We start from the raw sequence: 25402 nt of genomic DNA, 5'->3' as shown, positions 1-25402 counted from the left end.
TGTTGACAAAAAACAAATTTTTAACTACAATGGTGTGTCAAAAGACACTTTAAAACATTAGGGCACAGAGGTACATAAAACGATAGAAAAAGACATCTGCCATGCTAATACCAAAGAATGCTGGTTACCTGAACGTGTATTAGAGAAAAGTAGACTTCAAGGAAAAGCACGTTATTTGTGATAAAGAGAGTCACATCATAATTAGAAAAGCTTTAATTTATCAGAAATATATAAAAATTATATGCATGTATAGACTTGACCCTCCTTACCCAAGGGTTCCACATCTGTAGATGCAACCAACCATTGATAGAAAATATTTTAAATAAAACCAATAAAAAAATTACAGTGCAACAATAAAAATTATACAAGTTAAAAAATACAGTATAACAACTATGCATGTATCATTTATATTGCATTAGATATTACAAGTAATGTAGAGATGATTAAAATTACAAGAGAGGATATACATAGGCTATATGCAAATATTATGCCATTTTATATAAGGAACTTGAGCATCCTTGAATTTTGGTATTCGTTGAGGTCCTGGAACCAATCTCCCATGGATACGGACAGATGATTGTGTGTGTATGTGTGTATCATAGCTTTAAAATGTAACTCAATTAATAGATACATAACCATATAAGAAGAATTAAATCTACAATCATAAATATATATTTAACATGCCTCTTTTAGTAATTAATATAGGAAGCCAACAGAAAATCAGTAACAATATATAAGATTGGAATACCATAATTGACAAACAACCCAATAATGGATATGGATAGAACAATGCACCCAAGAACTGCAGAATTCACATTCTTTTCTGAGTGTTACCAACTTATTTGAAGTCTTAAGGCAGGCTGAGGTAACCAAAGCACTACCGAGTGCATAGAAAACAGAAAGGGACAATTTCTTTCTTGAGCCTTGAGGTGCTACATTGTAAAATATCTGAGACTGAGAAGTAGTGAGTGGTCTATGAGGCAGGAGGGCAAATGAATAAAGCAAATGGAGGAAAAGGAAGTGATCAGCTGCAATGTTAATATGAAAAATGCCAGTGTAGTGCTTTGGGCAAAACTCTGATTGGAGTGGATTAAGAAAAAATGGGAGTAGAGAAATTGGAAATTTCTTTCTATCACAGATTATCTACTTGGAATATAATATAATGAATAATTCATAACAAAAATATATAAGTTCTATGTACCAAGGAAGGTGGTGAAAGACAGAAGGGTTTGCTGAAGGAGAGGGCTCTTTCTTTGTCTATATGTATTTTGAAATGTAAGTATATATTAATAAATAATCTCATGGTACAGAGAAAAACATAAATTACTGAATATTTAAAGGTGGAGGATAATGAAATTACTACATATGATACCTTGTGGAACTAGGCTAATGTAGTATTTTGAGGGAAATTTATAGCTTTAAAGTTATTTATCAGGAAATTAAAAAATATAAAATACTGAATCAAACATTTAGCATTAGAAATTGGAAAAGAACAGAACTAGAACACAGACATAAGAATAAGAGAAAATAACATAGATGAAGACAAACATCCTACCCACCTGTATTGCTGTTATCAAGAACCAGTTACCAAAACGGTCTAAGAACCATTCCCAAAACTGTTGAATTCATATCAGTAACAAAACTTTTGAAATTCAGCCAATCTGCAAAAATTGCACTCTAATAACTTCAATTTTACAGTTAAAAGTTAACCAATCTCTAAGTCCTCCCACTTCTGAAAGTTTGTTATCTTTGGACTCCATGTTTCCCCAAACTTGTATAAGATTAGTTCTTGGCTTTTCTCAGAAAGGCTGTGGGGTATAACACAGCTCTGTCTTACTTAGCAAGCAATTCATTTAGCTTTTTGTTTCAGATATTGAGTGAAGATCTCTTCCTTTGACACTATATATCTCAGAGATATTTTCATTCACTTCTATATGTGGATAGTTACAAGGATGCTAAATGCAGTCTTAACTGGGATACCAGGTATTTGGAGACAAACTAGATGTCATTAACTGTGTAAGTGAATAGCTTGAAAATAATGGCTACATACATTATAGGAAAAAGAAAAAGTCAGAAACAACAGTTTAGATGTACACATAGCAACACGTTTAAATCTTAAAAACATAGTACTTGGTGGAAAAGGTAAGAAATAAGATGAGCTACATACACAATATGACACAATACCATTTATCTCAGTTAAAAATACAGGACAACTAAGTGATACACATTTGGCAAGAACATACAGAAACAAAAAGGTACACATTCCACTCATTAGAATGTTTGCCTCTGGGGGTGCAGTACAATGAGCGTGAAGAATGATAAGGAAATAAAGTAGAGTAAGATAAAGTGAACAAAGAGTGAAGTGTAAAGTATGGTGTAAAGAGGAACCTGAGGCAGGAGAAGAGGGAGGGGAGAGAGGGCAGAGAGCCTGGAGGAGGGAAGGGAAGGGCAGGAAGGGGAAGGGACTGGAAGGAGAAGGAAAAGAAGAGAGCAGGAAAGGGAGAGGTGGGGAGGAAGGGGGGAGGTAGCGAGAATATCTTTTCCTGGAACATTGTTGCTAATGTGTTAGGAATTAATGTGATTAACCTAACTTTCCTCACCTGGAATCTAAAACATGAAAAAAAATCAGGCATTTAATGAAATAATGGTGGCAAATGTGTATGGATTATAACCACTCATTATAAAACTATTTGTTTTAATGTATGTTCTAAAATTCAGTGGGCTGTATTCTCTGGTTCCTTTTATGTCTGGATATAAAAATATGTTCCCAACAGTCTATGAATATCTTCTCCTTTAGAAGCATGAAACTTCATCTTTATGAAAAGCTTTGACTAAACAGCACTTTTCATAAAATGATTCAACTTTTGGTGGAAAGGCAAAACTAAAATAAACTTGTTTTTCTGAAAGGCAATTAATTAAAGAAAATGAGAAACGATCCTTAAAATATCTATTAATGTGTTCCACTATAATATCTATCTATTAATATATTCATGGTTTTTTCATATTTCATGTGTAAAATGGCCTCTATGTCTTTATTTCATTTTACTTTTTGATGTCATCCATACTTTTTAATCATGTATTAATATTACTACAATTTTGGAAACCCAAGAGATAAATATAAAAATAAAATATAATAAAGGTTCATTTCTCATCTTTTATTAAAACTATTCTTTATATCTTACCTTAAATTATATACCTATCTAAACATAAATTGTAATTTTATGTGTAGGCTTTTTCTATAAATAAATGTATTACTTTAAAGTAATCATCATCAACTGGGCACAGTGGCTCACGCCTGTAATAGTAGCACTCTGGGAGGCTGAGGCAGGAGGATTGCTTGAGCTCAGGAGTTCAAGATCAGCCTGAGCAAGAGAGAGACCCTGTCTCTACTAAAAATAGAAAAAGTTAGCCAGGTGTGGTGGCACATGCCTGTAGTCTCAGCTACTCAGGAGGCTGAGGCAGGAGGATGGCTTGAGCCTAGGAGTTTGAGGTTGCTGTGAGCTAGGCTGACGCCACAGCACTCGCCCAGGTAACAGAGTGAGACTCTGTCTCAAAATAAATAAATAAATAAATAAATAAAATACATAAATAAAGTAGTCATCATGAAAAACTTGTACTTATTCAAATATCCATACTATTGCCTAAATCATTTTTGATAATCCTCTTTTGAAATTGTCCAAAAGTTACTTTAATAATATATACTGAATATGTATACATTTTCTGTATTAATTTATTTTGCCATATCTTTTTTAAATTAAAAATATATTCATATTACACAGATTGAACACTCCCCATTTATTATTGAGACTAAATCTGAAGATTATCCCACGGGCTTTCTAAACAAACAAGCAAACCAACAAAAGTCCATGATCTCCTACAAGTATATGAATGATTTCCTTCTATTTCTTCCCATCTGAATGATACAATTATGGTGCATTAACACCCGTCCCCAATCCCTGTCTGCAGAGCTCCGCCCCACCCCCCAACTCCCCACCAGCCCCCCCAGCCCGTCCGTGGAAAAATTGTCTTCCATGTAATCAGTCCCTGGTGCCAAAAATGTTGGGGACTGCTGTAATCTTAGCCCCCTGGGAGGCCGAGGCGGGTGGATCGCTCGAGGTCAGGAGTTCGAGACCAACCTGAGCGAGACCTCGTCTCTACTAAAAATAGAAATAAAAATTATCTGGGCAACTAAAAATATATACAGAAAAAATTAGCCGGGCATGGTGGCGCATGCCTGTAGTCCCAGCTACTCGGGAGGCTGAGGCAGTAGGATCGCTTAAGCCCAGGAGTTTGAGGTTGCTGTGAGCAAGGCTGATGCCAGGGCACTCACTTTAGCCAGGGCAACAAAGTAAGACTCTGTCTCAAAAAAAAAAGAAAAAGAAAACAAAACAAAACAGTAATATTCTCTTAAAATCACACATCATTGCCATGATTTGTAAAAATTTTGGTTCTACTTTAATCTACAAATCTTTCTTTGCTAAATTACACCAAAAATAATGATATTAAGATTGTAACTTGTTGGCAGAGATGATTTTTTTTAAAGGCTTTAGAATGTCTCTTTTAAAAAAGACTGGAGTCTAATGCTTTCAATAGTTTTCAAGTCTTAAAAATTCAGAAATGGTTAAATTTGACTTTTTTGTCTGGTTCCAATTCACTCATTATATTATAGTAGAGGAATATGTAAAAGTGAATGTTCTAAAGGAGTTGGTGGTGGTTTTAGAATTCAGGTTTCCACATATAAGTTTTGGGTTACAGGCTGTCTGCATCAGCAAGATTTGCCCTATTACTCTTGATTTTTTTTACCCTAAATAAAGAAAGGCACGAGGAGATTCTTAAAGATCTTTTTCTTTGCCTATCCCTAGGCAAGGAGGCGGAATTAGCCTTGTAACCGTATCCTTTTAGTATCTGCATTTAATTTTAAGCAAGAAACCAGGCAACTAAAGATGTAAGACTGACATAGAACAGCAGAGGGCAGTATTTACTCATGCCTGAATCCTCCCTGGCCACAGAAAGTTTTAAGTTTGGAGGGGTCTCTGTGGCAGAAATGTATGACATATGCCCTATATTTTTGCATTGTTTGGCTTAAATTCATATTATCTAAGTTGGTTCCCTTAAAGGGAAAAAATACTGACCTGATTCCTGCTCACTTTTTTCTTCTTTAAGGAAGCGATGCATACCACCACAAAAATTAGCCAGAGTGAATACTAGGAGAGTTCATCTGAGTGCAGAACGTCACATGTGGGCATTTAAAAAAAAAAAATGTTTAAATTTATCTTATTTACTTCTATTTTCTCATATCTATTCTTCCGCCAGACCAAAAAAACAAAACAAACTTTATTAGGATTCCTTTGGCTACAAGATATGGAGGGGGAAATACTTCACCAGGGAACAAAATTCCAAACTAAGTTTCCAACAGGAAAAGATCTCCCTCTTTTCAAAGGGCTGCCATTGTTATTGTTGTTGAAACCCTAAGGTTTGGGCTACTGACACCTGGAATCCAGTTGGGAAGGAAAACAAAATATAACAAACACTGAGTTCCTCTGGCTTTTCCTATAGGAAGTCCAAAGTGCGGTTGGTACCCAGGCCTCTGTGCCCCTAGTCACCCGGAAGATGGGGGAGAGGGGCCAGAGGGTGCAGGTTTAGGGTTTAGGTTGCACTAGACTGCAGGGAGCCCGCTGTGTAGACAGAGGACGAAAGGGGAAGATTTGGTTTGGATTCTGTCCGATCACATTGTACAGCAGATCTCTCCCTCGCACAGAAAGGGAAGGGGCAGGAAACGGTTAAAGTAAATCTGCGCTGTGCATTCCCAGACAGGCTTTGCTTAATCCTTCCTCCCCGCTTTAACAGACCCTCACCCCCCGCCTTTCTTTTATTCCTCTCGACCCCCTTACCCCTGAGTTATTACTAGCATAACAACCTAACGGTCTTCCCCCAGACTCCGCCACCAAGGTTATTTATCTGCAAGCCTGACCCCACCCCCATGGATTCTGCGGCAGCCTTTCGCTGTTATTGCTCTAACGCTGGCCAAGATTTGACCAAAAAGGAAAAAAAAAAAAAAAAGAGGAAAAAAGTCACCCCCCTTCTTAGCGCCTCCGCCTCGCTGGGCTCCCACACCAGACCGCCTCCGGCCCTCCGGGAGGCCGGGGTGATTAGCATCCCGAGAAGCCAGTCGGCGGCCGGGAGGGCGGAGGCGCTCGGGTGGGAGTGCCGGGCGGGGCTGCCTCGCGCGGCCCAATGGGGCTGGGGCGAGGGAGGGGCAGTAGGTGACAGGACCGGGAGCCAGGGGGAGTCCGGGCGAACTAAAGTGTGGGGATCAATGAGTGGCGAGCAAAGTTTCTAAGTCCGGCTCCAGCTCGCGGTCTTCCCTCCCCCTCTGTGTTTCGACGACGCGCTGTGTGTGTGCGTGTGTGTGCGCGTGTGTGTGCAGCGGCGAAGGGGCGGGGACACTGTGAGGGACCAGCGGAGGTTGAGAGGGGCTCGCTGAGCTCTAGCTCCACAGCGTCCAACCTCCAGCCCCGGCAGGCGACAGGGAGAGCGCTGACAGGCGCCGTCCGGAGCTGCGGAGGGCGCCGCCACAGCCCCGCGCCGACTTCCCTGCCTCCACCGCCTGTGGTGAAGCAGAAAGAGGGACCAAGCACCCCCCCGCCCCAAACAAAAAGCCTTGTGGATTACAAAGTGAAACTGTCACGGGACAATAAAAGCAGAGATAACCAGGGCAGGGGCAAGGCGCACTAGAGCGGGCTTCTGACTGCGGCCGCCGGAGAACGCTCCCCCTGGCATGGTGAGGGGAGGGGACTCGGGGACCGCGCGCTGCTGCTGCCAGACCCCTGCGAGGCCGAGAAGAAAGCGGGACCTGAGCTCGATTTGGATGTACAAATAATGGGTCGGCAGGCGTCCCGGCAGAGGTGAAAAATGCCGAGGAGCGTCGGCTGCTGCCTGTGCCGGACCACGGGCTCGAAGCCGCAGCAGGGGCGGCGGCGGCGGCGGCGGCTGCCGGAGGGGAAGGGACGGCGCTGAGCGCTCCCGGTTCCGGAGCCAGAGCGCGAACCCGAGCGCCCGGGACGCGGTTCCCGGACTGCCCGCGCGCAGACGCCGCCGCCTGGGCCTCGGCGGCCACTGCTGGAGCCCTGTTGGAGGGGCGCTGCAGCCTTGTTTCTGAGGAGTGGGGACTCGAGGAAATCCCTCGTCTCCTGCGTCTGGGAAAGGAATTCTATTCTCCCGGTTCCCCACCGCTCCCTCTCCAGTGCGCAGTTGTGCCTTCCGTCGCTGCGGACGTTTGTTCTTCCCTCTTCGGTCTCTCTGCCCTGGGTAAGTTCTAAAGTTTCTGAAGACAATTACTTGCAATGATTCCTCACATACCTTAAATACAGGCCACCTCTTCCAACTCTCACCCACCCAGGCGAGAACGCCCAGACTATCTGGATTCAAAAACAAAGTAAAGGGGGGAAAATACAAGAGGTTTGAGAAACTTTTCTGGGAACTCAACTCACAAGTGTCCCGCGGAATGCCCTGCCGCTTTTCTCCACGGCATCTCTCTTGCACTGCGCGTCCCGCAGGCTACCTGAAGCCTTTTGCTGATGCAGCTTGCTTTTGCGGGACTGGAGGTTCTTTGAAATAGCAGCGGTCGCAGACCGAGCCGTCGGCTGCATCTTTGCTGGCGCTACTTGATCCCTGTAAATATCGTTCCGTTTGCTTCACCCCCTCCTTCTCGTCGCAAGGTTCCAGGGAGCCAGGACCATGGACGTAGCAGCAGACGGTGCTCCTGGCCGTCCGTGGCTCCCGCTGCACACTCGATCGGCATCTCAGCTCCTTCGAGTGTTTTGGCTGCTGTCATTGCTCCCGGGGCCGGCCTGGGTCCGTGCAGCCGAGCAGCGCCAGGTGTTCCAAGTGCTGGAAGAGCAACCTCCGGGCACTCTGGTAGGCACCATCCAGACGCGCCCTGGCTTCACCTACCGGCTCAGCGAAAGCCACGCCCTGTTTGCCATAAACAGTAGCACCGGAGTCCTGTACACCACCGCCACCATCGACCGCGAGAGCCTGCCCAGCGACGTGATCAACCTGGTGGTCCTTTCCAGCGCACCCACCTACCCCACTGAAGTGCGAGTGCTGGTGCGGGACCTCAATGACAACGCCCCAGTTTTCCCAGACCCCTCGATCGTCGTCACTTTCAAGGAGGACAGTAGCAGTGGGCGCCAAGTCATCTTGGACACCGCCACCGACTCGGACATCGGTTCGAACGGCGTGGACCACCGCTCCTACCGCATCATCCGGGGCAACGAGGCGGGCCGCTTCCGCCTGGACATCACCCTGAACCCCAGCGGGGAGGGCGCGTTCCTGCACCTGGTGTCCAAGGGCGGACTGGACCGCGAAGTCACGCCGCAGTACCAGCTCTTGGTTGAGGTGGAGGACAAGGGGGAGCCGAAGCGGCGGGGCTACCTTCAGGTAAATGTGACTGTGCAAGACATTAATGACAACCCCCCGGTTTTTGGCAGTTCCCACTACCAGGCGGGGGTGCCTGAGGATGCGGTTGTGGGCTCCAGCGTCCTCCAGGTGGCGGCGGCGGACGCAGACGAGGGCACCAACGCGGACATCCGCTATCGGCTGCAGGACGAAGGGACCCCCTTCCAAATGGACCCGGAAACGGGACTTATCACGGTGCGGGAGCCCCTGGACTTCGAAGCCCGGCGCCAGTACTCGCTGACGGTGCAGGCGATGGACCGAGGCGTGCCTTCCCTCACTGGGCGCGCCGAGGCGCTGATTCAGCTGCTGGATGTGAACGACAATGACCCCGTGGTGAAGTTCCGCTACTTCCCTGCCACCTCGCGCTACGCCTCAGTAGATGAGAACGCGCAGGTGGGCACTGTGGTGGCTCTGCTCACCGTCACTGACGCAGATTCCCCCTCGGCCAACGGGAACATCTCGGTGCAGATTCTAGGGGGCAATGAGCAGCGCCACTTTGAAGTGCAGAGCAGCAAAGTGCCGAACCTGAGCCTAATCAAAGTGGCCAGCGCCTTGGATCGCGAGCGCATCCCTTCTTACAACCTCACAGTTTCCGTCTCTGATAACTACGGGGCGCCCCCTGCCTCAGCGGTCCAGGCGCGCTCTTCTGTAGCAAGCCTGGTAATTTTCGTCAATGACATCAATGACCATCCTCCTGTCTTTGCACAGCAAGTGTACAGAGTGAACCTGAGCGAGGAGGCGCCTCCAGGAAGCTATGTGAGTGGGGTATCTGCCACTGATGGCGACTCTGGTCTCAATGCTAATCTGCGTTACAGCATCGTCTCTGGCAATGGACTAGGATGGTTCCATATCAGCGAACATAGCGGCCTGGTGACCACTGGAGCTGCTGGGGGCTTGAACCGTGAACTTGCTTCCCAGATTGTACTGAATATAAGTGCCCGGGACCAGGGAGTTCATCCAAAGGTTTCCTATGCCCAGCTTGTGGTAACTCTCCTAGATGTGAATGATGAGAAGCCAGTATTTAGCCAACCAGATGGGTATGATGTGTCTGTGGTTGAGAATGCCCCAACAGGGACAGAACTACTGATACTCAGGGCAACTGACGGGGACCTGGGTGACAATGGAACAGTGCGCTTCTCCCTACAAGAGGCTGAGACTGACCAGAGGTCCTTCCGTCTGGATCCTGTGTCTGGGAGGTTGAGTACTATTTCCTCCTTGGACAGAGAGGAGCAAGCCTTCTACTCCCTGTTGGTTCTAGCCACAGATCTGGGCTCTCCTCCTCAGTCATCAATGGCTCGCATAAATGTGAGTCTTCTGGATATCAATGACAACAGCCCTGTGTTCTACCCAGTCCAATATTTCGCTCATATTCAGGAGAATGAGCCTGGAGGTAGTTATATCACCACAGTGTCTGCCACTGACCCAGACTTGGGTCCCAATGGAACTGTCAAATATAGTATATCAGCTGGAGACAGGTCTCGGTTTCAGGTCAATGCTCAGAGTGGGGTTGTTTCTACAAGAATGGCCCTAGACAGAGAAGAAAAAACAGCTTACCAGTTGCAAATAGTGGCTACTGATGGTGGCAATTTACAGTCTCCCAACCAGGCAATAGTAACCATCACTGTACTGGACACTCAAGACAACCCACCTGTATTCAGCCAGGCTGCCTACAGCTTCGTGGTTTTTGAGAATGTAGCTCTGGGATATCATGTGGGTAGTGTGTCTGCATCCACCATGGATCTCAATTCCAACATCAGTTATCTCATTACTACTGGGGATCAGAAAGGTATGTTTGCTATCAACCAGGTCACTGGGCAGCTTACCACAGCAAGTGTGATTGACAGAGAAGAGCAATCCTTTTATCAGCTGAAAGTGGTGGCCAGTGGGGGCACAGTGACTGGAGATACTGTGGTTAATATAACGGTTAAGGATTTGAATGACAACTCTCCCCATTTCCTTCAAGCCGTAGAGAGTGTAAATGTGGTAGAGAATTGGCAGGCAGGTCATAGCATTTTCCAAGCCAAAGCAGTGGACCCTGATGAGGGTGTCAATGGCATGGTACTCTATAGTCTGAAGCAAAATCCCAAGAACTTGTTTGCTATCAATGAAAAGAATGGTAACATTAGTCTGTTAGGACCGTTGGATGTTCATGCTGGCTCCTACCAAATAGAGATCTTGGCATCTGATATGGGTGTTCCACAGCTCTCCTCTAGTGTTATCTTAACAGTTTATGTCCATGATGTAAATGACAATTCACCAGTGTTTGACCAACTGTCTTATGAGGTCACCATTTCTGAGTCAGAACCTGTGAATTCTCGATTCTTTAAAGTACAAGCTTCTGATAAGGATTCAGGAGCAAATGGTGAAATTGCATACACCATTGCTGAAGGAAATACAGGGGATGCTTTTGGCATATTCCCAGATGGTCAATTGTATATAAAAAGTGAACTGGACCGTGAACTTCAAGACAGATATGTTTTATTGGTTGTTGCTTTTGACAGAGCAGTGGAACCCCTTAGTGCTACTGTGAATGTTACTGTAATTTTAGAAGATGTAAATGATAACAGACCTCTTTTTAACAGTACCAATTACACATTTTACTTTGAAGAGGAGCAGAAAGCTGGGTCATTTGTGGGCAAAGTAAGTGCTGTAGATAAAGACTTTGGGCCAAATGGAGAAGTAAGGTATTCTTTTGAAATGGTGCAGCCAGATTTTGAGTTGCATGCTGTCAGTGGGGAAATTACAAATACTCATCAGTTTGACAGGGAGTCTCTTATGAGGCGGAGAGGAACTGCAGTGTTTAGCTTTACAGTCATAGCAACAGATCAGGGGCTCCCTCAGCCTCTCAAGGATCAGGCCACTGTACATGTTTACATGAAGGATATAAATGATAATGCTCCCAGGTTTTTAAAAGACTTTTACCAAGCTACAATATCAGAATCAGCAGCCAACCTGACACAAGTGTTAAGAGTATCTGCCTCAGATGTTGATGAAGGTAATAATGGACTTATTCATTATTCTATAATAAAAGGAAATGAAGAAAGACAGTTTGCTATAGACAGTTCCTCTGGTCAGGTAGCACTCATTGGCAAATTAGACTATGAAGCAACACCTGCCTATTCCCTTGTAATTCAAGCAGTGGATTCAGGGACAATTTCCCTTAATTCAACTTGTACCTTAAATATTGACATTTTAGATGAAAATGACAATACTCCTTCTTTCCCTAAATCAACACTCTTTGTTGATGTTTTGGAAAACATGAGAATCGGTGAACTCGTGTCCTCTGTTACTGCAACTGATTCTGATTCAGGCGATAATGCTGATTTACATTACAGTATTACTGGGACTAACAACCATGGAACTTTTAGCATTAGCCCAAACACTGGGAGTATTTTTCTTGCCAAAAAATTGGACTTTGAAACGCAGTCTTTGTATAAACTAAATATAACAGCAAAAGACCAAGGAAGGCCTCCTCGTTCATCTACAATGTCAGTGGTTATTCACGTGAGGGACTTTAATGACAATCCTCCTAGCTTTCCTCCTGGAGATATTTTCAAGTCTATTGTTGAGAACATTCCCATTGGTACATCTGTCATTTCGGTGACTGCACACGACCCTGATGCAGATATTAATGGGCAACTGTCCTATGCGATCATTCAACAGATGCCAAGAGGCAACCACTTTGGCATAGATGAAGTCAAAGGGACTATATATACTAATGCTGAAATAGATCGGGAATTTGCTAATCTCTTTGAGTTAACTGTAAAAGCCAATGATCAAGCTGTACCCATAGAAACTAGACGGTATGCTTTGAAAAACGTGACCATTTTGGTTACAGACCTCAATGACAATGTCCCAATGTTTATATCACAAAACGCTCTTGCTGCAGACCCTTCAGCTGTGATTGGTTCTGTTCTGACGACAATTATGGCTGCCGACCCGGATGAAGGTGCTAATGGAGAGGTGGAGTATGAGATCATCAATGGGGACACAGACACCTTCATTGTGGATCGTTACAGTGGAGACTTGAGAGTAGCTTCAGCACTGGTGCCTTCCCAGTTGATCTACAACCTTATAGTTTCAGCCACAGACCTTGGCCCTGAAAGGAGGAAATCGACCACTGAATTGACAGTCATTCTTCAGGGCCTTGATGGACCTGTTTTTACTCAACCCAAATATATAACTATTTTGAAGGAAGGGGAGCCCATTGGCACCAATGTAATATCAATAGAAGCAGCTAGCCCCAGAGGGTCTGAAGCCCCAGTGGAGTATTATATTGTTTCAGTTCGTTGTGAAGAAAAAACTGTTGGCCGCCTCTTTACCATTGGACGACACACTGGCATCATTCAGACTGCAGCCATTCTGGACCGGGAGCAAGGAGCATGTCTTTACCTGGTGGATGTTTATGCCATAGAAAAATCAACTGCTTTTCCCAGAACACAGAAAGCAGAGGTAATGGTTTTGTGGTCATTTATTATTTGTTGGTGCTTCTTAGAAAGATCTTTCTCTTTATGGTCACTTTCTACAATCATTACTATTTACCTTTATTGTTTATTATTAATTTTACAAACATGAAGATATAAAAATGTTCTGTCACAAAGACTAACAAAGGATGATGTAAATTTAGTTTTAATCATGGTTGAAGTTAAATAATTAATAAACTTTTTTTTTCACTTTACATTTGACCTCATAGCAGTCAAATGTATAAGGCTAAGAAGTAACCTTTAGCCATTCCAGAGTGGGAAAAAATCCATTTATCTAAGCTAAATCACTGAACTAACTTAAACACCTCTCCTCTCAGTAAAGAAGTCTACTAGAAGGTGGTCACTTTTGGAATTAGAAATCCTTATTCCAAAATGAGGAGCTCTGGAGGAAATCAGCATTATGCCATAGCCTGTTAGGGGGAGTGGCAATGGAGGCCAGGCTGACAGTCTACACCAGGGCAGTATTAACTTTCACATCCTCAGCAGTCTTGGCAGTTTCTTTATAGACAGTGACTAATTTTAATGTGGTCAGCCAAGTTTTGGGAGATTCCTGATTTCATTTGCCTTCACATTTTAGACACTATCTTCTGATTTAGGGTAATCCTTTCTTTTCCCTCCTACACTAAAGCATGTGATGTGCTGTGAATGATCAGACAAAATGAACTGTTTTTTCAGACAAAACTGGGTTGTTCAATGCCATGGTATAGGTACATGTTGTTCTGTCTGCTGGTGGGTAAGAAATTAATGTTTCATAGCAGAAGTCAAAAGAATTCCAAGCTTAGCCTTCCCTGGGGTGTATTTTAGGCTGCTACCTCCATGTATCATTGATTTGTTTTTAATTGACTTATATCCAATGTTGTTTTGATAATCAACTAGAAATGATACAGCTATACTGTGGAAAAGTCTTGTTTGCTGTTTTCTAAGTTCACTCTTTCCCTCCCCACTTCCCTCAAAGACATTCTAGTGTCAATCAGCTAAAAACACAAAATATCAAATGTGGTTTGTGATACTGGACAGTGACCCAGATGCAACATGCTAGTGAAATTGAGGCTTGTGTGTTTGTTTTCTTGCCTTTTTTTCTTTTTTGGCGAGGTGGAGATTTTCTTCATTTAAAATGCTATTTATTATTAATATCCTTTTGTATTTTTTGTGGTTATTTTTTTCATAATAGCTGTCTATGTTCATTCTGTGGATGAAGCAGCATATTCATGGCTTAGAAGACATTAGAGATATAATTAGAGATGTAATTCTTAATAGAGATAAATTCTTAGAGATATAATTCTAAGTGGAATTCAGTTTTATCTTACATACATAGCCCTGAAAGGATTTCTAGGTCAAATATCCTCTTTTGCGTACTATTTTTTAAAAATAATATAGGTCTTACATGTTGAGCTATTTGGTTTAACTCAGGCCATGATTTATATGTAATTTTATTTTGATTTGGAGTTACCCCTCTCGTCAACCCACCCACTGTCTCTACCTCCCTTCTTTGGAATTATTTCTTAGATGAAGAGATTTGATTAGTTTGAGAACTACAATATTTATTGAAGGCAGGCAATTAAGTCACTCCAGACTTGAGATGAATTTGGTAAACCTTAAAACTAATTTTGTAATTATGTGTTGTTCTTTGGTTCAGTGCTCTAGATTTTACTGGAATACTGTGGAGAATGAGAATAAATGTTCATTGATATTTTAAGATTTATTATGTCTTATTTACTCATTAAATATGCAAAGATTGGCTTAGCATATGTAGTGCTACTTCTGCAATAGGCATGAGAATTAAGAAATAATAATTAGAAATAACTTTGTTAGTAATGCAGGTGATATGCCAATTACCTTTTTATAGCTCAGTAGCACCAATATTAAAAGTTATCATTCATATTTACTGTACTCTATTCATTTAAAAATCCAGGGAGAATTCAATATGATGATTTTTTTTATTAAAAAAAATGTTTGTCAGGATATCTTCTGTGAACTTAGTGCTGAAATTGTAAACCAAGTTTAAGTTCCCAAGCTCCAACCACTCCTAAAATTAAAAGCAAATGTGTTTCTCCAAAGAATATTGAAAGCAATAGTTGAGAGCTAGAATTTCATATTATTATTGGTTGTATCTTTCAAGTATATACAGTAAAGTCCTCTTTTCCTCTGTTCAAACAATCAATTTACTGCAGTTCTGCAAAAAGAAGTTGTTAAGTTTCCTCCGGTTATCAGAGGTGATTTTTTAATTGTTTGTTTCCAAGTGCAGACTCTGTCCAATGCATTTTTAAAAATTTATTTGTGTACACCGATAAGCGTCTATGTTGCTTACTCAGGTTTCTGGCCAGAGTCATGGCTGATCACATTCCATGGGCAAGCAGAAGGTCAGTGGGTAAAAGAGAAACAATTTCATCTGCATTCTTTTTCTAGTTCTGACACTTGGGGTGGTGAGTTGAGGTCTGTGACCCTGATAGTGCTCATTCCAGAGATTGTGCAGTTGTACACCTTCATTCATATCTAATGATTTGGCATGAATAGGAATGTCTTTGAAGGGTGGCATTTGAGTTACGGACATAAGATTTACTATCCTTTTAATCTACTTTGTATTCTCAGAAGGGTTCACGCAGTCTTGTATAGCTCATATAAAGTTTGTACCATTTTTCTAGGTTCAACAACAAAAAAATGGACATGTAGTATTTCAGTAAGCATTTCTCTTTGAGTATGTATTATATAGAAACATGCAACTTAGGGACTTGGTTGGACCTCATCACGGTCGTGGGCTTTGTTTTATTGATCTTTGTCATTTCAGAGCCTGGTATAATATCTGATATAGAGTAGGAGCTCTGTGCATGTTTGCTGAAGGACATGGTAGAAGAGCTAAGATTAGAATATACGTTTTTGTGCCTCAGGAATAAATTAACAGAGAAAAGCTGGAGAAAGGGAGGGAGTTGGTAAATCTGGTCCTGCTAATTAATTGAACTAAGGACACAAAATACTAATTACCTCTGCTCTACAAATGAGCTGAGAATTGTCAGAAAACTTAAAAAGGAAAGAAGAACTTAGGTGGGTGGTCTGATATGGAGCGTAGGGTTCAAATATAAGGAAGCGATGTGTATGCATCCAGGTTATCACCAGGCCACGATTCTCACACTTGCTGGTACTGCGACCCCCTTTATGCTCTTAAAAATTGTCAAGGACCCCCAGGCCTGGCTTTTGTGTAGCTGTGTCTTATATATTGATATTTACCATTTTGAACATTAAAACTGAGAAAATTTAAAAACTGCATCAAACATATAACATTTTCATTTTATTTTTAAAACTTTATTTTCCAAACTAAAAAAAATTGAAAAGAGTGACATTATTTTACATTTTTACAAATCTCTTTAGTGTCTGGCTTAACAGAATGCAGCTGGATTCTCAAATCTTTTTCTGTCTATTGCAATGTTTTTTTTCTTGTTGTTGAAATATCTGAAAAGAATCCATCCTCACACAGATATATTGAGTTGGATAATGCAGAAGTACTTCAATTTGATATCCTTTTTAGATGATTGTTGACTTTTTTTTTTGGTGCTACACCAGATGTCCACAAGTGGTAGTTTCTTAAAACTTGCAATGTGGAATATGAAACCTCAACAGTGAACTTTTCATACACCGTTACATAAAAATGCATCGAACTATCTTGCATTCTGAATGAGTCTTTTACCTGTTCATAAATTGGAAATATCAGACATTGATCATTTGGAAAATATTAGTATAACTGATAAGGAACTCATTAGAAAAGTCGTTAAATATATTGACTCTGAACCTCATGGTGATGAAGTTTTCTATATTTGATTTTTTGCTTGAAAGTTCAAATTTTATCATTAGTAACATATTGTTAGTTGTTTTCCCTGAAGTATCATTCTTCATTTATTCATTACCCCCCAAAAAAATGTTTTTGCATACTCAAGTCTAAAAAAAGCCAGTTTCTGTCAGTTGTTCTTGCAAGTAAAAATTATACTCCATGAATAAAGTGGCTAGTTCAGCTTGCAACTCAGTCACACAGGTGGATTTCTTTGAGACAATCACAATACTTAGGAAACAGAGTAATGGTTCCTTGTACACATTTTGCTCTTTGTCACCCAGAATATTGGAAAAAGTCAAAATTTAAGTCTAGACTTAATAAAATTAATAATTTTGCTGTTTCCTCAAGGAAATTCCTTTACATTTTTAGTGAACCTGACATTTTATTTTAGCTGTGACTACCTGGTGGTGAAGAGTACAATTACTACTCAAATACTTTAGAGCTACTTGTTGTGCTAAAGCACCAGCAGTTTTACTCAGCACTCTTTTGCACTTCTAGTATAATTGTCAACACAGTGAACAAAGGCAAATAATATTTTTCATTATTATGAAAATAGTTTTGATTTCCCAGGGCTCATTAAATGGATCTCTGGTTTGCCCAGAGGTCCATGAAAACCATTGGTAGAGGTACTGAGATGTTGGCAATTCAGTAAACAAACAAAAATGAGCCACTAGAAATAATATATTAAAAGTATGTTTAGAATATTAGGTGATTGGACTATGATTCATTAAAAGTTAAAAATGAGTTTTAGCAATTGGACAATAAATTTATTTTCACAATGAAACCATTAAGATTTCCAAGAGAAATGATGGATGATGGAGACATTTGTAAGGTCAGTTCTCAACCACAAAGTTTAGAAATCATTTTCTTTTAGAGGACTTAAAATCAGAGTAGTATACCTAGACTAAATGTCTGTATATCTTGTGTATTTTTCACAGGCAGATTATAGGCAACAGAGCTGGGAATATAAAAATGATAATTATTATCATTACAAAATTTATTAAGTATTGCTATATTGGGTCATTGGGCTAAGTGATAATCCATTAATAGAGATTTCATCATTTGAACCTTACAACACCACTAATAATATCATTACCATTTTATAGCAGTGGAAACAGTCTCAGATAAGTTGAATAACTTGCTTAAATTCACATAAATAGAAAATGACATCCAGACTTCAGAATTTGTATTCATAATTACTGTTCTGTCAAGCTAGGATAATCTGTGGTTTTAGTTAAGAAAAAGCCTGTTTGCTCTCTAGATATGAGCATATATGTATGCTTTTTGGTAACCTTTTTTCACTTTCTTATTTGTTGTTGAAAAAGTCTTTTAAGAAGTATGATTATGTATGGTGTGAACTAAGGGGAAACAATTTTTCCCTCCTTCAGTCAAGGCCATCAGTTTATCAGTTACCTTCCTAGGGTTCAGTTCCTGGTGATAGCAATGACCTGAATCCCGAATTGAATTAGGAATATGTGAAAGTGTTTCTGGAGCAGAGAAGGAGGTGAGAATGTGAGAGAAGGGAGCTGCAGACACATGAAGAGTACAGATGAATGAAGGGCCCTCCTAATCCACAACACTGTCCAATTTAGAAGTAGTCACCACAGTTTAAGGAGGTGGAGAATCTATTTTTGGATTTTCAGATGATAAATCTTCCTCTCCTAGGAAGATTAGGTTGGAGTGAATGAATATGAAAGTTATATTAAAGAGAGGAAAACATTTTACTGCTTCCTCTGCTTTTGATTTTCAGAGTGTTTCTTTAAAAAACAACCTGTCATGATTTTTTGATTTTGTTTTTCCCTAGTGGTATATTTTTAAATTTATTGAACAAAATACTGTGAATTAAAGGACTTTATAAATTTTCAAGACATGTACAAATTTGTATCACAAACATGATTATTGATGATCAATTATGTTCATGCTTCATATTTTATATATATGTCTTCAGAATGCTTGATTTGGTCTCTGTTTTTGTGATAGATTTCCATAGAAATGATTCATCTTCTGATGAATTTACTATATATTTCTTTTTTTGCCTTTATTAAAACCCTAATTATTTTAATCCTTTATTGTTCCATTAGATTTTGAGGCAACTACTCTCGGAATAGTTTTGAAAAATACTCAGAATTTTGTGGAATCGATTTTTCATTGCATTGTCTGTAGCTTGCGGTTTGTCACCATTAGAATGAAAAACTGCCTAAGAACCTCATTAGCTGTGAGGGATTGCTGCATTAGTGACTGTAGAGAACTGTGTGGGCCCGGAGGTGAGTTCTCTATTTCAAGAATTAATAAATCTAAGGCTTGGCTCTTTATAATACTCATAAAAGTAGGCAGTATTCTGAATTATTAGCTTATAAGTGGAAATAGAAAAAATAACTGGCAAATGGTAGGGGTCAAGATGAATATAAAGTGTTCCAATATAGAATATGGTATTTTCTTTTTTGTGTGTGTTATCTTTTAATTTATTTGTTTATGTTTTATTTAGGTAAAATATACATTTATAATTTAGCATCTTTGCCATTTTAAGTGTATAGTTCAGGGGTAATAAATATATTTATATTCTTTTTTCCCCTTCATCCCCCTTTTCCCTCCCCCACCATCCTGGCCTCTGGTAACCACCAGTCTATTCTCTCTCTTCATTATTTTCACTTTTTTAGCTCTCACATATAAATGAGAACATACAATATTTTTCACTTAACATAATGGCCTCCAGTTTCATCCATGTTGCTGCAAATGACAGCATTTCATTCTTTTTTATGGCTAAATGATATTCCATTGTGTGTGTGTGTGTGTGTGTGTGTGAGAGTGTGTATATATCACATTTTCCTCATCCTTTCATCTGTTGATGGACACTTAGATTGATTCTATATTTTGACTATTGTGAGTACTGTTTCAATGAACGTGACAGTGCAGGTATCTCTTTGATATATTGAATTCCTTTCTTTTGGCTATATACCTACTAGTGGGATTGCTGGATCATATGGCAGTTCTATTTTTAGTTTTTTGAGGAAGCTCCATACTGTTCTCCATAGTGGCTGTCCTAATTTATATTCCCACCAACTGCATATAGGGGTTCCACTTTCTGCACATCCCTATCAGCATCTTCTGTTGCCTGCCTTTTTGATATAAACCATTTTAACTAGGGTGAGATAATATCTCATTGTGGTCTTGATTTGCATTTCTCAGATGATAAGTGTTGTTGATCCTCTTTTCATATACCTGTTGGCCATTCATATGTTTTCTTTTGAGAAACGTCCATTCAGATCTTTTGCCCATTTTTAATCAGATTTTATTTTTTGCTATGGAGTTGTTTGAGCTCCTTGTATATTTTGATTATTAATCCCTTGTCAGATGGATAGTTTGCAAATATTTTCTCCCATTCTGTGGGTTGTCTCTTCACTTTGTTGATTATTTTCTTTGCTGTGTAGAAGCTTTTTAGCTTGATGTAACCTCGATTATCTATTTTTGCTTTGGTCACCTATGTATGCGTTTGGGGTCTTACACAAAAATCTTTGCCCAGACCAATGTCCCAGAGAATTTTTCCAATGTTTTATTCTAGTAGTTTTGTAGTTTCAGGTCTTAGATTTAAATCATTAATCTATTTTGATCTGATTTTTGTGTATGGTCAGAGAGAGGGGTCTAGTTTCATTCTTTTGCATGTAATTGTCTAGTTTTCCCAGCACCATTTATTGAAAAGATTGTCCTTTCGCCATTGTATGTTCTTGGTGCCTTTGTCAAAGATGAGTTGGTTGTAAATGCGTGGATGTATATTGATGTTCTCTATTCTGTTCCATTGTTCTATGTGTTTGCTTTTATGCCAGTACTGTGCTGTATTGGTTACTATGGCCTTGTAGTAAATTTTGATGTCAGGTAATGTGATGCCTCCTTTTTGCTCAGGATTGCTTTGGCTATTCAGGATCTTCTATGGTTCCATATAAATGTTAGGATTTTTTTTTCCTATTTCTGTGAATAATACCATTGGAATTTAGATAAGGATTACATTGAATTTATAAATTGCTTTGGGTAGTATTGTCATTTTAGCAATATTAATTCTTCCAGTCTGTGAACATGGATTATCTTTCCACTTTTTTGTGTCCTCTTCTGTTTCTTTCATCAGAGTTTTATAGATTTTTTTATACAGATCTTTCACTTCTTGGTTAGATTGATTTTGGGGTATTTTAAATTTTTTGTAGACTATGGTAATCATTTTCTAATGCTTTCAGACTTTAAGTAGTCTGTGACATGAGTAGCCTATTTTAGTAGTATGTTAAAAAGGAGGAGAGAGTGCCGGGAATGCAGATAAGTGGGAAATAAAAAACTTTTTTAGACAAATGTTATGGATAAAATATATATATGTAATTATATATTACCACACATATAGCCATTATACAAAGAGTGTTAGCTTTTCCCTGATGTTAATATCCTGAGACAAATTTGGACAATGAAGCCATGAAGATGAAATATAATCTAATTGCAACACAATCTTCTTCAGTTTCCAGACATATCTCTGCATACTTAAGAAACAATCAGTGAGTAATCTTAAGGTTGTGAGGAAATGTTGAAAGACATTTAAAAACATGCTTCACTACTGGCATTACAGACATTTTAAGGCTTTGAGGAAATGTTGAAAAATGTTTACAAACGTGCTTCACTGCTGGCATTTGGGAGCAAATGGCATTGCTGATGCTTATTTATAACAGATTATTTGACATTTTTCTACAGTTTTTTATCATTCATAGATTCTAACATATACAAAGTGCTTATATTATTGTTAGACACTGGTAAGCACTAGGCATTGTCTTGCCTTTGTGATAGTTCTGGAGCCAGGTATGACATATCATCATTTGACAAATGAGAATACTGAGGCTCATGGAGGTTTTTATGTAGCTGGTTTATGGTGGAAGCAGAATGTGAATTTTGCAGTCTGACTCCAGAGTCTGTTTAGTCCTAACACAGCTTATTATAAGAATGATTAATAGTTTCAGTACTGTTGTAGGTATCTTAGTTTTATTATGTAAAGTGTTGTCTCATATTTCAATATTTTTTTCTTATTGGTGTTTGAAGAAATGTAGGGTAAAGTGAAATTTGGGTAATGGCCCTGTAGTTGGATTACTTTAGGTCCCTATCCGTCTTTATTTGGTTTAGGCGTGGAATCTGTCCTTTCCTCAGTTTGATTTCTTAAACCTGAGGCAGGAATGTTATTTCTATTATTTCTATTCAGGAGTACATTTCTATTACTGACCCATTTATTTTCTTCCCTTTTCAGCAAAACTTCTTGAAAGAGCTACCTATACTTGCCTTCTTTCTTCTCATTATCTCTTAAATCCACTCCCATCAGGGTTGGCTCCTGCCTCTCCTTTGAAATTTCTCCTACAAAGTTTACCCTGATAGGAATATTGCGAAATCCAATGGTCATTTCTCAGTACTCATTGTATTTAACCTATAAAGAGCATTTGACTTAGTTGATCTCACTTCTGTTAAATGTTTTATTTACTTGGCTTCCAAGTCATCATACTCTGTGACTTTTCATCTTTTTTTTTATTTTTATTTTTATTTTTTTTATTTTTATTTATTTTTTTTATTTCTTGGACCCAATTCCTTCTCAGCCTCCTTTACCAGTATCTTGCTATCTCCTCAAACTCTTAAGGTTGAAATATCGTTAGAATCAGATCTAAGAATCAGAGAAATTCTTTTTTCAATCTACGCTCATTCCCTTGAGCATCTCAATCTCTTAACATTAAATAACATATATACACTGATGACTTGAAAATTTTATCTCCAGCCCATAGATCTCTCCCAAATTCTATATTCAGATAAACAACCACTTATTCATTATTTTCTTGGCTTCCTAATCAATATTTTAAATTGACATTTCCAAATATGAGCTTCTGATATCCTCCCCAATAAAAACCTATTTTATCTGCAGCTATCTTCTCAGTTGATGGCAATTCCAACCTTCTGATTGTTCAGGTAAAAAATGTTGGCGTTTTCTTTGATTCCTCACTTTCTTTCTCTACATACAATCTGTCAGTTAATCTTGTTGGCTCTCTCTTCAAAATATATTCAGAAACTGATCATCTCTCATCATGTCCATTGTTACGACTTTCCCCTAAGACACCATCGCCCTTCCCTTGGATGACTGAAGACATCTTAGTGATCTCTGACATCTGTTCCTGTTTTTCTCCTCCTTTTGCTCACTCTGCCTTTGCTACACCGGCTTCTTGCTATTCTCACAACTTTTTAGACACCCATAGGCCTTAGGGCTTTTGCTCTTGGCTCTTCCTTCTGCATAGAACTTTCTTTCCTCCAGACATCAGTTTGGAAAATTGCCTCTCATACTTCAAGTATGTGCTGCTATCTCACATTCTAAATAAGGCCTAACGTTCCTTTACTAACTTATTGCTGTAACCACCCTCTCATGACGTTTGATCTCCATTTCTTTGCAGCAGTTTTTCATGTTCCTCCCCTTTAAGATTTACCAGCCTCTTTCACCAGCTTCTACTTATCTCCCACATTTTAAATGTTGGAGTGCCCCTGGAATCAGCTCTTGAAATTCTTTTTCTTTTTAATCTACTCTATTTTATTGAAAAGCTCAACGAATCTCATTACTTAAATATAATATATACACTATATATGTATAGATGCAAATGTGAGTGATATACTTTACAGTCTATAATGTTGATTGTTTTATCTGTCTTCTTCCCACTAGAATGAATTTCCACAAGAGCAGGTGTATTTATCTGCTCTGTTCACCAATGTATATCAAGAGCCTAGAACATTACTTAGAACATACTAGGCACAAAATAAATTTTTGTTGAATAACTGAATGAATGACTGAATGCCATCTCTGCTTCTGTTCTTGCTCCCTTCAATTTAGTCTAGTAGCTGGAATGAGAGTAATCTTTTAAATCATTTCATTTGCTCAAAAGCTTCCTATTTCACTCATCGTAAAAGTCAAATCCTTAGAGTGCCCAGAAGGCCCTAGGTGACTGCTGGTGTTGGTTGCTGTTTAGACCTCTTTTTCCTGGCTCCCCCTCACTGAGCTTGCTCAGCAGCAGTGATGAGAGCCCCAGGCCCTTGCCTCAGGAGCTCCTCCTCAGGGTCTTTGTGCCAGCTCTGGCCTGGACTGCTCCCTTCCTCATTTCCCTCACATCTTTTCTCCAAGTCTCTTTGCAAAGTCCTCCTTCCCTCTGATCTTCCTTGGTCTCTTTCCTTCTTTTTGTTTCTTCTTAGTCCTTATCATCACCTGACATAACACATATGTTACTTCTTTACTGTGTTTATGGTGTGTCCTTGCTCTAGACTATCTGTTCCACGAGAAGAAAGGTTTTCATCTGTTCCTGCTGTATGCACAGTACCCGCGATGGGACTGACTCAATGCAGATGCTCAGTAAATCATTGATGAACTAAAGAATTACTGTTGATACTGCTGCAAATGTGCGGCTTAATCTCCAGAAGCTCAATCAGTGATGCGTGCTGAAGAAGTCATTTTTCATCTCTCAAGCCAAGTCTGTGGAGCCTCTTCTGAAATTAGCGAAGCTAGCTAATTGGCAAGGACTGATATTCCTGAATAAAAAGAGAGTGGCTGCATGACTGTTACTGGCTAAGAGCCTTGTAACCCAATCTTCAGAAGTCTTTATAGTGTCTGTGAAGTGTGATGGGACCACTAATGCTTATTTTATAGATATTTTGGCAAAGTAGAACATTTTAGAATATATATATCACAATGTATGGTATGCTATTACCATGTCTTCTCATTTCCTTTGAACTTACTTAATTTTGCTTTACAGAGCAAATCTTAACTTATTGTAAACCATGTTGTTCCTTGGCAAAAAGATGAGTACCTAGCAACTTTTAAAATATTACTACTTTTAATATTGATAAGTTTAAGTAGTATCATTCTTTTTTCAGATTTACCGTCCTTGTTCAACATTTAACATCAATAATTTTGATGAAGATTATTGATAAAGATCTTATCAATAAACTTGATAAAGAAAATTCAGCAAAGAAAATATTGCTTAACAATTGATCTTGACTGAGGTTTACTAGAGAGAGTGCTTGCTTTTGATTTGGAAGAAGCTTGATTCAAATGTTGTCCCAGCTACTCTCAGAATCTTATTTTCCTAAGTTTGGAATTATAATGCTAGTACCTCATTCATGAGGCACTAAATAAAGTTTGTTAGTTCCCTTCCCCTTTTCCAAAATATGGAACCATTAACCTTAAAAAAACACTTTCTATTTCTAAAGTATTTTAGAGTGCTGTTTTTTTAATCTTGATTTCCTCAACAAGTCTATAGGTAGGTAGGTCAGACATTTTTATCTTCATTTTAAGGAAAAGATGTGTCTGTATCTATATATCTGTGTGACCACAAATATAGACTAACATCCAAGTTTTTCTGACTGGGGTCAACATGCTTGACACTAAAGCATGCTGCCCTGTCTGTGGTTAACTTAGTGTTATTCACCTATGATTTTGTTGTTAACATAAGTTAGTAATAGTATGGTCCTTTAAGGGAAATTATTTATGAATTCTGAAACTTTGTTGAGAGGCTTATTTGCTCAGGAAAAAAGCAAATTAGAATATTTGAATATTTAGTGTTGTTTCATTTTGAAGCCTTATCTCTGATTTAGATGGGGA

The 25402-nt window shown here is 39.6% G+C and overlaps 1 protein-coding gene across 1 annotated transcript in view; it reads left to right on the top strand.

Annotated features, from left to right (window-relative positions):
• Window positions 1–7737: 7737 nt before the first annotated feature.
• FAT4 (FAT atypical cadherin 4) overlaps window positions 7738–25402 on the top strand; it is a 151781-nt gene continuing 134116 nt past the window's right edge. The window contains exon 1 of the mRNA XM_045552311.1: window positions 7738–12912. Within this exon, the coding sequence (XP_045408267.1) occupies window positions 7738–12912 (5175 nt within the window). The remainder of the gene's footprint in view (window positions 12913–25402) is intronic.

This window comes from Lemur catta, chromosome 5 (genome assembly GCF_020740605.2).
Source record: "Lemur catta isolate mLemCat1 chromosome 5, mLemCat1.pri, whole genome shotgun sequence".
In the NCBI taxonomy this organism is placed as follows: domain Eukaryota; kingdom Metazoa; phylum Chordata; class Mammalia; order Primates; family Lemuridae; genus Lemur; species Lemur catta.
Note: the sequence above shows the minus strand (reverse complement) of the source record. Positions and strands in the feature narration are given on the sequence as shown.